Raw genomic sequence first — 16,652 nt, forward strand, 5'->3', positions numbered from 1 at the left:
CTGACAACTATTTTTTAAAAATTTATCATTCAAATTATGTGTGTATTTAATTTTTAACAAGATGATGAAAAAGGTTTTAATAAATAAATCAAAAGTGGAACGTTAAAAATGTCATTTAGAGAAAAATATAGGGAAATAATGGTGTTCTAATTCTTTTTATTTTATGGTTCTTTACTCACCATCAGGGTTTAACAAATAAGTGAAATGTGTACAAATTGAAAACTTTGATAATAGAATATATTTAGAAGACTTAAATGGTAAAATTTATAAATTAATGTTAATTAAAAGGTAAAATATGTCATCAAAGCAACGTCTAAATTGACTAGTGTTATAAGAATATTAATTTTTTTCTAATTTACTCCAAACACATTACATTAATGTGTATCTTTATAGTAAGTAAAAATAATGTATTTTTGGAAAACGTAAGTATATTGTAGTAAAAATACTTTTAATAAATAAAATATTTATTGTTGCTTGTTATAAAGTATAATTGCCTCCCCCAAAAAATTTAGGTCAGAGGGTAATAATTAATAACTAAAATATAGTCCCTACTCCTAATATGCTATTGTGCTAACATCATTCACTTCTTTCTCTTCCACACTTTTCTGTTTTAGTTCTTTTTCATAGTTTCACAATTTTAGTGTTTACCATTTCCCAAAACAGGTTCGGTTCAAGACAGATACGTACTTTTCTGCTTACTTCATAGAGTAAAAGATGATAATTGAATGTTCAATAATGCAGGTAGTATAATTTTGGCTTGTTTGGAATGAAGTAACACCACCCAAGTAACTATATTCTATAATGGAAAGGCTATTTTGTGCATTTAATGATTACTACAAAGACAATGATAATGCTTGGATTGTTGCTAAAATATTATCATTAGATGACTAGATAACTTATTGCATGCAAAATTGAACATCTTATTGAAGATTTAAATTTCACTGCAGAATTAAGCTTTGGAAGTGCATGGGAGCATCTGTCATCCTATTCTGATGGTAGAGCTAAGAATTGAAGTGAAGGAAGCTATTTAGGAATATTTCCATATTAGCTACTTTATACTTGTTCAGTACAGAAAGTGCATAATATCAAATTCTCTTTAATGCTACTGCCTAGTGAATGACCACAAACCAGAAAAGTTGTCAACTACAAGGATTTGGCTTTGAAAGGAAGGAATTAATTAATATGAAGAGCTGTAGTTGGCATATAATAACTTCAAACATTGAAAACATAGTAGAATCTCTGGTTCTTTACCTATAAAGTACGATAAGTCCACAAGTTACCTCACAGATAAAGGCATTGCATATTTGGTAAAATGGTAACACAAGACAACCATGAATTTAGGCTTTAAAACCCAATACCCTCATTTTCCATATCATCTTTATACAGGGCAATTAATTTGATTAAATCAGCATTAATTTCTCCCTCAAAAGGTGAACCAATGAACTTTTTATGAAGACAGAATAACGAACTGCTTTAGACTAAAGATAGCAGGATTAACCTAACTTATACATCCACAGAAGTCATGAATACCAAACATGAATGAAATTTGTCCCCAAAAATTGCATACAAGAAAGATTTTAAACAAAATTGAGAACAAATGGTTTACAACAGGAGCCTCCCTATGAAGTATCAAAGACAGTATTGGGTACTTAATGAGTTGATACAATGTCTCCCTTAGTTGAATGTCTGCGTCTGAATATAGTATCTTGATTTGATCTAAATGCTTGCAAAACTGCTTACAGAATTTACAATTTGATTTATGCCTCCACTATCAAGAAAGACCTCATGATGGTCATATAATTTTGCACTATAAAACCTCATCAGCTTCATCACTGTAGAATTTAGAGGGGATTGGTATTATCATCAATAAAGAGGTTTTTCGGAACCTTCAAATTTAATTGCTGAGTATCCCATTCTGCATCTTTCAACTTTTGAATGAAATCCTCAAACTTTTCTTCCAATTGCAATAGGCTGTTGGCAATTTGATCACAAATATTAACATCACTATCCCAGTTCTCACTCAGCCAGAAAGTCTGCCACACACTTCGTAATACGGAAACACTTGTGGCTCCAATCTGCAGTGTCATTATCAATGAGAAGGTACAGTAAACTTATCCAGCTAAACATTTAGATTTTCCTAAATTCCATAAGTAATTCTAAAATTCCCATCTCAAAGACACATGACAGCATTTCCCCATATTACTGTTTTGTGTTTGATTCTTCAAGTTGCTTCTACTATGTGCTTTTTCTTCATGGCATTAATACTTTTTTCCTTGTTATTTTACAACCTCACTTGTGTTGTCAAGTTATTCCTTGAGGTGGCAGCTACCTGTTTTAAATATTTATATACTCTTTGGAAATTTGGAGAAGAGCAACAAAGACAATGCAGCAGATACGCGTAATAGCCCTTGTGGGCTAGAAGTATGGACCAATGAATAGAACTACTTGTCAAAAAATTCAACTTTTTATTAATGAATGGTGATGACAAGGATCAAATTCTTAAGAATTTGGTCTTGGTCAAAGTATATAAATACTATCAACGACCAAATATACCAAGTGGCTTAAGTTGTTGGGTGAATGATCATGTCATGAATAATAATAATAATAATAATAATAATAATAATAATAATAATAAAATTTATGTAAAATGAAGATTGTTTTTCAGTTAATTCTCACACGGGAATTTAAAGCATACCTTGAAAGAAACATAAAACCTCAAATCTTCTGGTTTCTGATTCACCATAAGAATATATTTCTCACTTGCATATAACTTTAGAAGTGCCTCCACCTGTTCTATTATAACATAATTATATGATTCTGACTGCGCTTTATTTGAACAAAAACAGAAAATAATTATGAACCTCTTGGTTTGCTTCGTAAAATTGTGACAATAGCAGCAATAGGTCCTATACCATAAAGTGAGATCTCTCCACACCGTCCATTTTCTCCAATGGCAAGCCAAAAATTATTTTTGGCTTCATGAACTGTGGCCAAGCTAATATATTCTCTTCTCTATTGCAATCTGTGCATCCTGAAATAAAACCATTTGGCAATTTGAACATACGTGAAGAGAAATAACTGATGCAACATAGCATTGAATTTGTCTGAATGTAACCTGGAACAGTAGAATGTAACATGTATGATTTTACCAGTATGCGAGCTCGCTTTAGATTTATCTGCAAATAGTTACACAAAAGGTAAATAACTAAACAAATCTAAGTGGATTTTCTTCCTTATTGTTTAGAGGAAACGGAAGGGATGTAGCTGTAAGATAGTCTTATGATCCTAAGTATTGGAACCTCATACCCAAAATATTTGGTACCTATCCATGTTAGAGAGAAAGAAAAACAAAAATATACATCTCTGCTGGGAAGAATAGAATCCAAATTCATTCTTTATCTTTCTGATGATTGTTTCCCTCTTGGTTTTGGACAAAGCAAGAAAAACGGGAAACAGAACGGTTATCATTAGTGATATTATAAATCAATATCTTATACAATGTCGATACAAAAGGTCTTTCTACAAGCTCGTGCGCATAGAGATTTATATGCATTAGATTCCATATTATATTATACAGTGGATTCTTACTGTGTTAAACTGAAGAACTGAAAGTGATTCATAGCGTAGCCAAAGATGCAGAACTCGCATACTCAACCAAGTTAACGAAAGTACACCATATGATTTTACAAGGCCAGGTGTATCCTGCAAATATAAAATAAAATAATGGAACCTGTCAACTAACAGTGTCTTGGTGCCAAGAATCAAAACCCTCCTGAAAATGTATGTATTTTACCAGAATCAAAATGCCTAAAGCAAGGCCAACCAGTTGAGCAACCACTTCCCAAACTTCTTCCTGAGAAATTTTGATGAAACAATTGTGTGAGGAAAAATCTTTACGTTTTCCAAAATGTGGTACACTGACAATTGGTGAATCAAGTACAAAACTATAGTGGAAAATAAGACTGATTTATTATTCTCAATCATAAAAAATACATTATGATACCCTCTATTTGTAATAATCTAATTCTCCTAAAAAGGGAAATAGGGAAACTAGGAAAATAAAATAAAATAAAAGATTATATAACTATTTCCTCTAATTAGGAAGATTCTAAAGATATTATCTCAAATTACAACACTCCCCCTCAAGCTGGATCATACAAGATTGTATGAACCAAGCTTGGAATAGTCAAACTCAATTGTAGAGAACGTCAATAAACCAAATTGGACAGCAATGGACAAAAGCGAACTAGGACAATGAAACTTCAACTTGGACAGCAATGGACAAGGGCGAACTAGCACCATGAAACTTCAACTTGGACAACAATGGACGAGAGCGTACTAGCACAATGAAACTTCAACTTGGACAGTAATGGACGAGAGAGATTTCCATAAAAAAATGGATGATGACTTGCAGCAGCAAACAACAACTACAAGAACAGATGAAGGGCCTCCAGTGGTGAACAACAACAAACTGCAGAGACGGGATTGCCATCAATAGTGGCAAACAACAACAAAACTTCAAGAACATGATTTCCATGAGTAACATATGGGAGGCCTTCAAAGGCTAACAGCCACAACCCTGTAGGGACTTAACTACCCTAAACAGCAACAAACCTTCAAGGACTTAACTGCCCTGAACAGCAACAAGCCTTTAGGAAACAACTGTCCTGCAGAGGCTAACACCAACAGACCTGCAGGGACTACACTACCCTGCAGCGGCTGAAACTAAAAGGCTAACAGCGACAAACCTGTAGGGACTTAACTATCCTAAACAGCAACAAACCTTCAGGGACTTAACTGCCCTGAACAGCAACAAACCTTCAGGAAACATCTGTCCTGCAGAAGCTAACAACAATAGACCTGCAGAAACTACACTACCCTGCAGCGGCTGGAACTTTCTCCTCCTCACGATTGAACAACAGAACGTGTAGGTGGAAGAACTGGTGAGAACCGATCCGTACGAGGGACAAATATGAATCCCATAACTTCGAAAGAGTCAATTCAGCGGGCGGTCTCAAAGAACAACTCTCAATGAGCTGTTATAACAAAGCATTGACAGTGAAGAGAGCCTTTCACATTAGTGATGGTAGAAACCAAAAAACACCAAATATCGAAGACACTTTGGAGGTCCTAAGTTCTCTAGTGGACTACTCCCAAATGGTGATACTTACATTGTATCACAAAAGTACGGGCTAAACTCTAGCCCAAGAAGAAAAATATTTCCCCTCACGGCAAACTACGGCTAATGCACTTCACGAGACACTCTTAATCTTGACCAAAGAAAATGTGGCAGCTTATTGAGACAGCAGCGACAAACTACAGAGGTTACAACAACTGACTGCAGCAACAGCGGCATTAAAGCACCCACCAACAAGGCTTATGAATTGTTGACTAGAACATCACAACTACAAAAATAGACTCCCTTTCATGCCACAGGCCAACGGGGACATCACACTTGTAAGAGAGAATCACGGAATTGTAACCAGATGGTGGAGACAGGCTTGGCCACAGGTGCCGATGCATTCGACGGCACAAGCGGCGGAGACGTCGGCAAGAAGAACCAATCAGTACTGCACAAGAAAGAGGAAGAAGAAACCCATTGGTGGTGGTAGAAAGCCCGTGAAGGCAGAGAACCCTTCTCAATGGAGAAGAAGATGACGGAAGCGGGAGAAGTAGTACTAGGAGCTGGCGCATCAACGGCATCAACAGCGGAGACGAAGCCCTGTTGCTCGAGTAACAAAAAACGAATGAAGCTTGCGACGAATAGTGAGAAGCAAAGAAGACACAGATTCTGTTATGGAAGCTTGCGACGAGTCGAGCGGAAGCGACGCGATGTGATTCTGACGCCGGGACAGCGACGCGGGACAAACACACACACGAGATCTGACGGAGAGAGGAGGCGCGTGACGGCACGTGCGGAGGAGTCTGAGACGTCGACCACCAGGGTTAGGTTGCGCTTGAAGAGACAACCCAGATCTGCTGTTCACCGGTCAGAACTGCGACGGTGACCGTTAGCAGACGGTAGCCAGCGATGTACGGAGGCCGGCAGCGGACGGTGACCGGCGGCGGTGCACAACGGAGTAAGCAGCGAAGGCAGTGGCCTTTCTTGGGTTCTTCGAAGAAGAGACTTTCGGTCTCTTTGATTCAACTGGCAGTTAATAAGAATGCCAAAAGGAGCCAAAATTGATTAGGCATCAACATATCTAAAGCACCAGTTTCAGCTACTGGTCTGAAAGGGAATGAGTTTGAATCCCATTCTGATCATACTCAAACAAACTCTGTATTTGGTAATACTGGAAAAAAGGCCAGAATTCTAAGGCAGAACTTGACTAGGGTAATTGGAGCCCATTAAAAACACATGTTAAAGAAGAGACTTTTAGGGGGCCGCTGGCGGCCATGGCAGCCGGCAGACAGCAAAGACAGCGGAAGTGGATCAGACAGGCTCTGATACCAAGTGGAAAATAAGACTCATTTATTATTCTCAATAATAAAATATAAATTCTGATACCCTCTATTTGTAATAATCTAATTCTCCTAAAAAGGGAAATAGGAAAACTAGGAAAATAAAATAAAATAAAAGATTATATATCTATTTCCTCTAATTAGGAAGATTCTAAAAATATTATCTCAAATTACAACAACTATTTAGTGAATAACATTGTATATACCAGTTCACTCTAGGTCCAACATCTTGATTTTTCTTTCTGACTCAAAGATTTGTCTAAGAATATAATAAAAGCTTTGGCAAACCTGAACTGGTATGTAACTTAGAAGAAATAAAATAAGTAATGATTTCTTTTTGTCATGAAGATTAGGTAGATTATATTAAGACTTATTACTTAAGGCATGTTGCTATTAGTAGCATAATATCAGCCTCATTGACTGCTTTTTAGTGCTTACTTCCTTAACAAAGACAAATAACACTTATATATCATTGATTAGTTTGGTGAATCAATCCCCAGCCAAGAGGCTCATTAAAGTTTTTGGATTGAGACAAGAAGAAGCTGAATATAAATTAAGAAATAAAATCAGCCTCCCTCATTGCTTTAATGAAGGGAGCACCATACGGAATTTTTCTTCATGTGAGAAACATTTATGGAGGGAGAGGTCAACATTTAAATTAATACTTGAAAGCATGAGAATAACAAATACCAATGCAGTTTTCATAAAACTCTAGGCTTTCTAGATATAATCACAACAAAATACTATTACCAGAAATTACAGATTTCAATTCTAAGTTTAAAATGTGAGAGTACACCTTTGCTGCTACTTCTCCTAGATTTCCTGAAATTGCAAAGTGGTTTTGAATCACGCGAAAAGAGGGATCTTTTAGTCCTCTTGCTACAGCCTGTTTAAATATCACGCAGAAAATAACACAATCATGTATAAATTGGATATTAAGCAATCCATCTGCATACATTTAAGTGCAGAATTACAACTGCTTTTAAATATCTATTTTAAGGTTTTATGTTAAAAAAAGAATTTGTCATAACTACTTATTTTTGATGTGGTAATCCTCTTTTAAGTAGGGCTTGGAAGTGAACATTTTGACTCTATTGCTAGGAACTTGTTTGGGAGGATGCACAGAAGAGCAAGAACAAAATGGTAGCCAATATTCATTTGGAATGTGAAGAGAAAGAAAAAAAAAGGGTATAATGAAAGGTCAAACTCTTAGTGCAAAAAAGGATAAAATGGCACGGAAACTACCACCCCTCTTCATAAAACATCCAGTAAAAGCCAATGTTATACGTTCTGTGCATAGCTAAATATAATTTATCTATGCTTAGAAAATGCACAACCTCGTCAGCAATTAATATATCTATTCCATTATGCCAAATAAACAAGAGATGGGTAACTTGTGTCTGTTTTCTATTCTATTCACCTTCATTCACTGATAGGTTCCTGGATAAGGAACCTAATCAAGAACTTTTTTCTTGACACAAAACGACGCAAGGTATGAATGAAACTGTGTAGTATTGACAAAAAGAATGTCTATACAACAAGAAAATAGAGGCTTAACCCTCTCCACAGGTCAATACCTGCTTTACAATCTAATCACCAAAAGTCCCATCCCTAGACAACCCTTTCCCTATTTAAAGACTCCTCCTAAACTGAACATAACACCCCACCAGGACAGTTATCCTACCCCCTACTTCCTAACTGTCCTAACAGACCCCTAAACCCCTCTAACAACTTTTTATTATTATCTTCCCTTCCTTCTAAGGCCCACATTCATATCCTATCATTACACACCGCTGCAGAACAACCTTGTCCTCAAGGTTGGAACACTGAAACTTGAGTTGGCATTGTGATATGGTCTTATCATAGGAAGGGAACCCACTCGCTACTACCTGCAACTTTAGGTCTGGAGGCTTGGGTGGTGGTCGATAGGAGAGACAGGGTTTATGGAACCATTTTCGTGTCATCCTTGTTTCCTTGAAAGTGAGGAACTTCTTATTCTTCCATGTAAAAGAATGTCTCCTACCCGAATTATCCAAAGAGCCATTATTATTCAACTCGAAATCATGCCTCGTAAGATCTTTAGCCGAGACTATGACCTTTTCCTTGGTGGAAGATTTATCCTTCCTACCCTTGATAACTGATGGCTAACAAAACAATTCCAATCACTAGAAGTATTTCTTGAATCTGTATCCATGATTTTCCTCTACTTCTCAGTGAGACCCTGGAAATTCTGGATACCCTCCTGGGCCTTCAGCGAGCCCAATTCCCAAATCAACAGCCAAGCTTCTACTTCATCTATTTTCGACAAAGTCCTGGGTCCCACCAATTTTCTTTCTAATGTGGGGTCACCTTTTATTGTTACCTCCTCCTCCCCTTGGCGGTACACCATAGTTAACGTACCCCAATCAACTGTCACCTTCCCCAATTTTCCCAACCACTCCACACCGAGAATCAACTCCACTCCTCCTAGCTCGAACAAGTAAAATCGTTCAACAATTTCTGCATCCCCCATCTTCAATGCCACCTGCTCACAGCACCCACTGATCTTCTTCCTCTGTTCGTCCCTCAAGCTCACCAGATAAGGCTGGGTGTCCACTACCGTCAACTCCAATTCCTCCGCCACCCTTCGACTGATGAAGTTGTGGCTCGTGCCACTATCGATAAGAACCAACACCTCTCGCCGGCCTATCTGGCCCGTAATTTCATCGTTTTGGGAGAAGATAGCCCCCCCCCCCCCCCTAGATAGCGCCGACAACTCCATTTTAACGAGGTTCAGCTCAGGTTCCACTTCTCTTCCATCTTCCTCCTCCTCTTCGGCCATGATCAATATCCGCAATCCCCGCGGACCCTACACTTTCCGCGACCCCCCCTCTATTCGGCGTGTCTTGATGGGTTTCTACTCGCATAACGGCCCCCACCGATCGTCCCCACGAACCTTGATTCTTGGACGTCGATCCCCCTCCCGTTCTCAAGACTGTACATAATCTCTCCAAATCTCGCGCCACTCGCATAGCCGTCATCAGGTCTGGTGGGTCATGCGGCCTGACATGATCGCCCACCTCCTCCTGGAGTCCCGCCATGAAGTAACCCAGAATCTGCTCCTCTGGAATCTTGATGTTTGTCCCACCAGCGTCTCAAACTCCCAGACATAATCCTCTACCGTTCCGGCCTGCTTGATGGTCGACAGTCTCTCATAAACGGTTCCCTTGTCCCTCCTCCGAATCTAATTCCCAGGGCTCTCTTCAATCCTTCCCAAGAATAGTTCTTGGTTTTCTCCCTCCAAAACCTAAACCAATTTCCCGCATATCCCTCCATGCTAATGAAAACCAGTTGCAACTTCTCCTCATCATCTACCTTCTGTACCTCAAAACAATTTTCCGCCCTACTAATCCAGTTCCAGGGTTCGCCTCCTTCGAACACAGGTAGCTCCACCCGTTTTCACCAATTCGTCATGCCGTCCTGACGCCCTACTCCCTGTCTTCCTCTTTCCCCTTCCGGTCTGCCGTCGTTATCATTTACGGAGGATTCACTACCCTCACGGCGCGGCCCGTGTGGGTCTTGTTGCGATCTCCCAACAATTTCAGAATCGCTTGGATGTCTTGGCGCATTGCCTCAGTTCTGCCTCAATGCCCCAGTCTCATGCCGCAAGAAGACCGTATCCGCCTTTGTCTCGGCCAGCGTAATCTCTACCGCCTCCAGTTGACCTTCTATCGCCAACACTCTGCCCTCCATCACGTGCGTACGTCACCCTTCCGATTGGGAATCTGACAGGTTGGACCAATTGATAGGTTCCTGGATAAGGAACCTAATCAAGAACTTGCTTCTTGACACAAAACGGCGCAAGGTATGAATGAAACTGTGTAGTATTAACAAAACGAATGTTTGTACAACAAGAAAATAGAGGCTTAACCCTCTCCACAGGTCAATACCTGTTTTACAATCTAATCACCAAAAGTCCCATCCCTAGACAACCCTTTCCCTATTTAAAGACTCCTCCTAAACTGAACATAACACCCCACCAGGACAGTTATCCTGCCCCCTGCTTCCTAACTGTCCTAACAAAACCCTAAACCCCTCTAACAACTATATTTTATTATTGTCTTCCCTTCCTTCTAAGGCCCACATTCATATCCTATCATTCACTGTCTCTCTTACCTTCTTTGCTTTTCTTCTCGTTTTGGGGATAGAATTCTATCATATTTTTATTTATTTTCCTCCTTGAACAATAAAAAAGTTAGTAGCAGGAAAATGAATTTGGATTCTCAGCTGGGTTTTTCTGTGTTGTTTCTCTACATTGATGAGCACTGATTTTGATGTTTTAAAATATATTAAAAAAAAGTTAAGGTACCAACATCAGTGTCTTTTAATGCTCAGCAGAGGACAGCACCAAAAACCCAGCAGAGAATCTGGACTCCATGAAAAGGATAGCCAGAAAATGATATTAATCCAAAGTTAATTATTATCCATTAGATGTTCCCTTTTAATTCCACATCTTTATAATATTAATTAATAATAGTAGTTCTTTTAATAGAGTAAAGATGCACAATAAAGTACCTTGGTAAGATTTCCAAGAGATGCCAAAGGAAGGAAATAGCCAGGATATAGTTGGGTTGTCAGATCAAAAATGCTGCATGAGATGTCAGCAGTGTAAGATTCTCTCTCTCTAGATCCAGAGTTTATTTGCATGTTTGCATAGGAAAACAAGGCATACTACACAGACCTTCCAGCACTGCCAATGAAGTCTGCGTACATTCTCCATTGCTTGGGATCATCATCAAAAAGACTTCCAAACCTCCCACCTGGCAAAAAGAGCAACATTTAGCTAAAAATAAAAATCATATCTTTTGCTTCTTTCAGTTTACTTTGTTAATGCCATACCAATGAATAAGCGTCCAACGGCTCCAATACCATCCTTTGAGACCCATCTAAAGTTATAGAGCAAGAGCATAAAATTTACAACATACAAATTACATTGACAAATAATGGCAGCATGAAATTATTTATGATACTATTATATGCATATAAATGTTGTATTTGTCTACAAAAGCATAGGCTCTAAAATTTGAGTCACCTGATGGCAGCAGCAGAAGCAGCCGCGGTGCTTCCAGAGAAAGAGCCAACACCAACAGCCTGTGGTTAAGTAGAAATTTTGACACGACAGATGGAAAGCACAGTCATCATTCCTTGCATTTATGTGGTAAAGAAGTAATTTTAAGGAAAAGAAAACATTGGTATGGAGAGCATACAAATGCAAAATGTTAGATCCAGACGGTTTAGTATTGTTAAAAGTCTCACATCGACTAGTAATAAGACTGATTTAAAGTATATAAATTGGTGCAAATCTCACTTTACAAACTGGTTTTGGTAAGATTGAGTTAAGTTTAAAATTCACTTCTTAACAAGTACTAACAAATTTCAAAGGACATAACCTCCAAACATATATCAGGAAAATTTAATCACTTTTAGAAAATGTACTGAAGTAGCAAGGACATGACAAAACCATTTCTAATGATTTTTAACATTTGACATTAAGCCTCCCTGACATGCACAACAGGGCTTTGTGTAGTGTACTAATTATCAGTTTCAATAGTACTAACAAGCCTCCCTAATAGATTTCAAAGGACATAATCTTCGAACATACATGTTAGGATCTAGGATGATAGGATAGATTGGGTTTAGGAGTTAAGGGTAAGGGGTAGCGGGTCAAAGCGGCTATAAATAGAGCTCTTGTAACTCTGTAAAGGGGATCGAATATACTGTGTAAAGTCAGGCGTTTTAGCTTGTAGAGAGGGGTTATGCCCTCAGCCAGGGAGGTTATGCTCCCAATATTCTTTGTAGAGTGACAATTCTATTACTGTGAATAAGAGAACCCCTTCTTTCATCTCTTTTATCTGCATCGAGTGAGTGTGATAGTTAGGTTTCCAACCCAAGAACCTAACAAATTGGTCCGACCTGCCGGATCGGAGTGGGGGTGAAGGATCAAGAAGTAATCAAGAAACTGCCGGATCCCATTTGGAGAGGGCTGTCGGATCCCATTTGGAGAGGGGTGCCGGATTCTTGGGGAAAGGAGCGTGATGGAAGGAAGAGACAATTATTGGGAAAGGAGGATCAACGAACAGAAAAGGGAGCTAGCAGAATGGACAAAAAATATGCAAGAAATGCGGCAGGAAACTAGAGAACTCTTGCGAGTTCTTGGAGGAAGGGTGTGGACCCAGGAAAAGGGATTAGAAGGCAGTCCAGGGTCTGTAGATGAAGATCAACATTCTGTTAACGAGAATCAGAGAAAGAGAAGGGAATGCTCGGAGGAGGAACTGGATGAAGACCAAAGAGACGCCCAACCTAATTGGAGAAAAAGGGTAGAAGTACCCACTTTCGAAGGGTTTGATCCGTTGAGGTGGGTCTCTAAGGCAGAGACGTTCTTCGAGTTGCAAGGTGTGGCAGAGGAGGAAAAGGTGTGCCTAGCTGACATCAGTATGGAGGGGAGCGTTGGCTACTGGTTCAGAGCCTGGAAGGAGAAAGCCAAGAATCGTTCTTAGGAAGGTCTGAAGGGGGCAGTGGTGGTGCGATTTGGAGAACGGAACGAGGGTACCATCTTTGAAAGGGTGGCGGCCAGTAAGCAGTCGGGAACCGCGGAAGAATACGTCCCAGCATCGAACGTGAACGATCGTACAGTCAAAACAGTCTACCAGCCATTGGTCGAGCGGTCCGAGGCCATAGAAGACCAGTCGTCTTGGGGACGAACGAGCGGAGAGGTGACACGGTCGGAGGCCGATCGCTATAACCCATGCCGATCGGGAGTTGCCGAGTGGTCCGAGGCCAATCACCCAGGCCGATCGGGAGCCGCCAAGAGTGTGGGGTCAGTCTGGAATATGCACGGTCTGCCAGGGAACCGAACGGTATTGGTCATTAAAGAACAAAGGTTGAATGCAGGGGGGAGGAGCCGAACGGCACAAAGACATGGAGAAGAGAACCGCATGGCAGAGGACTGTTGGATCCGAACGTGAGGGAACTGCTGGAACCGAATGGTCGAGGACTGCCAAAACCGAACGGGAGAGGACGTCGGGAAGCGAACGTGAGAGGACTGCCGGATCCGCACGGGAGAGGACTGTCGGACCTAAACGGAAGAGGACGGGAGGAACCAAATGGTCTTATAGCTACAGTAAAAGGCCGAACGGTTTTACACTCAAAACGGTCTCCTAGTCATTGGCTGAATGGTCTTACAATTACATTCAAAGGCCGAACGATCTTACAGTCCAAACAGTCTCTCAGTAATTGGCCGAACGGGCTTACCATTAGAATGAAGGATGAGGAGGGAAAGGTGGATGGAAGAATCAATGCCCGGGAGAGAAGGACCGATTTTGTGAAGAGGTGGACCAGCAAACAAAAGAAGGGCCTTGCGTTCATGAGGCACCTGCAGAGGGGAGAAAACTTTTTGAAGCTTTGAAAGACATCGAAGACCATTTCCTCACGGCTTATAATTCTGGAAATGAGGTGACCAGAATGCTGGAAGCTAATAAAATCCAAGATGAATGGAAGTTATTGGAGGAGGAATTGGCACCACCCAAACCTCCAGACCTGAATTGGAGGGCAGTTGCCAAAGGGCCATTCATATGAGTACACGATGATGAAGCGGAGCAAGGAGATCAAATCTCACGTTTCCAACCTTGAGGACAAGGTTGTTCTGAAGCGGGGTGTAATGTTAGGATCTAGGATGATAGGATAGATTGGGTTTAGGAGTTAAGGGTAAGGGGTAGCAGGTCAGAGCGGCTATAAATAGAGCTCTTGTAATTCTGTAAAGGGGATCGAATATACTTTGTGTAAAGTCAGGCGTTTTAGCTTATAGAGAGGGGTTATGCCCTCAGCCAGGGAGGTTATGCTCCCATTATTCTTTGTAGAGTGACAATTCTATTACTGTGAATAAGAGAACCCCTTCTTTCATCTCTTTTATCTGCATCGAGTGAGTGTGATAGTTAGGTTTCCAACCCAGGACCCTAACAATACATCAGAAAAATTTAATCACTATTAGAAAATGTACCAAAGTAGCAAGGACATGACAAAACCATCTCTAATGATTTTTAAGATTTGACATTAAGCCTCCCTGACATGCACAACAGGGCTTTGTGTAGTGTATTAATTATCAGTTTCAACAGTAAGCATGCCAAATGCACAACAGCATATTTGAGAAAAAAAATCAGTAGTTTGGGCAAGATTGACATGCCTTTAGAAGACTCGAAGTCACAAGGGTGTGACAGATCCATCCAGTCACATTGGTAGGAAACTGTAGTAACATGTAATCCAAGTAATCATCTGAAACTGATCCTGCATCATGACTGATAAAGTTAAGTAAGCAAATTATTTGCCTCCAACTTTGCATAATCACTGAAGCTAAAACTCCAGAAGTTTCTCTGGAAACATCCAATAAAGTGTTTAAATGTTAACCACCTGGAAAGCCTGCTGGTAGGATAAAATCTTTGATTGTGTCTGGAAGCCACAATAGTCTTTCATCAAGGGAATGGGAATCCTGAAACCTGTTTGCCCTAGTAGACCTTCCATCGTCAACAAGAAAGGTTTGCAACTGCGAATCATCACCTAATACATATCTGCTTATAAGAGGAAGAAAAGTAATAGTTGAAGCCTGATTTATAGAAGACAACCAATGTACAATTTATGAAATTGAGGAACAACCAAACACAGACCACTATTTCCTTTTTGTTCAAATTTGATGCATGCAGACATTTAGTTTTTCATTCAATTTTTCTTATGAAGTACAATGTGAATTAGCGTTCATGACTGTACACTTACAGGATGTTAGTAGTATGCTACTAACACAGAAACTTTCATGAATGTACAGTTACAGAATTTAAAAAGAAAATGAAGAACAGAACCCAAATTTTGGTAAAGTTGAGCAGAAACCTCTTCGCAGTACCATTGCTGTATCTCTCCACCAAAATCACCCGCGATGAAACCTGACCTCTGAAAGAAAGAAAATAAAATAGTACTATGATAGCTTGTTGTAACAGTGAAACAGACCCTAATTCAAAAGTTTGGTTTAATAATCAAGTTAACCCGGAAAAAATTTCTCCATAATCACTTTCTTCTTGTCACAGATAACTTATCCACAATTTTTTTTGACTGAAATCGGTCACTGTAAAATATTTCATCAACTTACAAAATTTCTTTTTCCCCAAGGTAATTCTTCTATTTTCCTCTCTATAAGAGATAAGTTATCCACATTCCCTCGTCCTCTAGAAACTACAATATTTTTTGGGTTAAGAAAAAAGTCAATATTGTCCGCACAAAAATCTACCCTTTGAAGTTTTCTTAGCAGAACAAAACAACCAAAAAAGAAGTATCAGACCCCCCATTATCAGCATTATCTTCGAAACTGGAGCGCTCAGAAGAGCATAGAACACGAAAGCAACGGGTTCTAAGTCTTTTTATCTTCATCTTCTCCACCTTCATTGAAGAATTGAATGCACTCAAAGAGAATGAAAATTGCAAGGTGTGAGACATTGTAAGAAACAACAAACTTCGAAGCTTCCTATGTTTTAATGGTGAAACAGTACAAAAAATCGAAGGGTTTGGTTCTTGCTTCGTCTTCTGTGTGTGGCTGAAACTAACATGATTAACACTATCTCCAAAACTGGAAGAGAAGAACGCGCCACGAATCAAGAACCAGCCACGAAGCCGAATTTAGTTTTGGGCTTAGATTATTTCTTCATGCACCGCATACTTTTTTACTGTACCCTATATTTCCTAAAATTCCAATTGTACCCTTTCTTAAATTAATAGAAAAGGAGAATGTCATATTTTTTTTTCGTCTGTTAATTATAATTTCGGATTACTCAATCTAAAATTTTAAAATATTAATTTGACATTTTGAATTATAATGTAGATCTATATTTTAAATTATACAATCCATATATATTATACAATTTATAATATAAATTTAAAAGACAATTTAAAATATAAATAACATTTTAGATTGTATAATTTTAAATTTAGAAAATAATATGAAATGCAAATCACCTTATGAAATGCAAATTTGAAAGATAATATCGGGATGCAAGATTCTCCATGGTAACATTTCAGTTTTAGTAGGGTGTTTTGTAAGCTTCTAGCAGTTGTCGCGGCCTTCATGTTGTGAAACAAGGAGGAAATATTACGGTTTTTCATATCTTTAATGTAAA

The 16,652-nt window shown here is 39.2% G+C and overlaps 1 protein-coding gene across 2 annotated transcripts; it reads right to left on the reverse strand.

The window, feature by feature from the left end:
- Positions 1 to 1,525: 1,525 nt before the first annotated feature.
- RUS5 (root UVB sensitive protein (Protein of unknown function, DUF647)) lies at positions 1,526 to 16,167 on the reverse strand. Of its 2 annotated transcripts, none has more exons than XM_047292086.2 (15): positions 15,821 to 16,133; positions 15,376 to 15,435; positions 14,905 to 15,062; positions 14,681 to 14,781; positions 11,534 to 11,592; positions 11,341 to 11,387; positions 11,183 to 11,261; positions 11,017 to 11,089; positions 7,259 to 7,348; positions 3,794 to 3,853; positions 3,589 to 3,702; positions 3,116 to 3,176; positions 2,913 to 3,031; positions 2,696 to 2,788; positions 1,526 to 2,075 (listed from the first exon to the last, which is right to left on the reverse strand). In XM_047292086.2, exons 1-15 carry the CDS (start codon positions 15,973 to 15,975, stop codon positions 1,842 to 1,844), a joined length of 1,503 nt encoding a protein of 500 aa, XP_047148042.1. In that variant the 5' UTR covers positions 15,976 to 16,133; the 3' UTR covers positions 1,526 to 1,841. The 2 variants fall into 2 exon arrangements, 1 of the variants encoding a protein (XP_047148042.1); XR_015784952.1 differs by having other exon boundaries at positions 2,018 to 2,075; positions 2,696 to 2,826; positions 15,821 to 16,167.
- Positions 16,168 to 16,652: the final 485 nt, after the last annotated feature.

Source organism: Vigna umbellata, chromosome 3 (genome assembly GCF_029865625.1).
Source record: "Vigna umbellata cultivar VRB3 chromosome 3, Vumbellata_1.0, whole genome shotgun sequence".
In the NCBI taxonomy this organism is placed as follows: Eukaryota; Viridiplantae; Streptophyta; class Magnoliopsida; order Fabales; family Fabaceae; genus Vigna; species Vigna umbellata.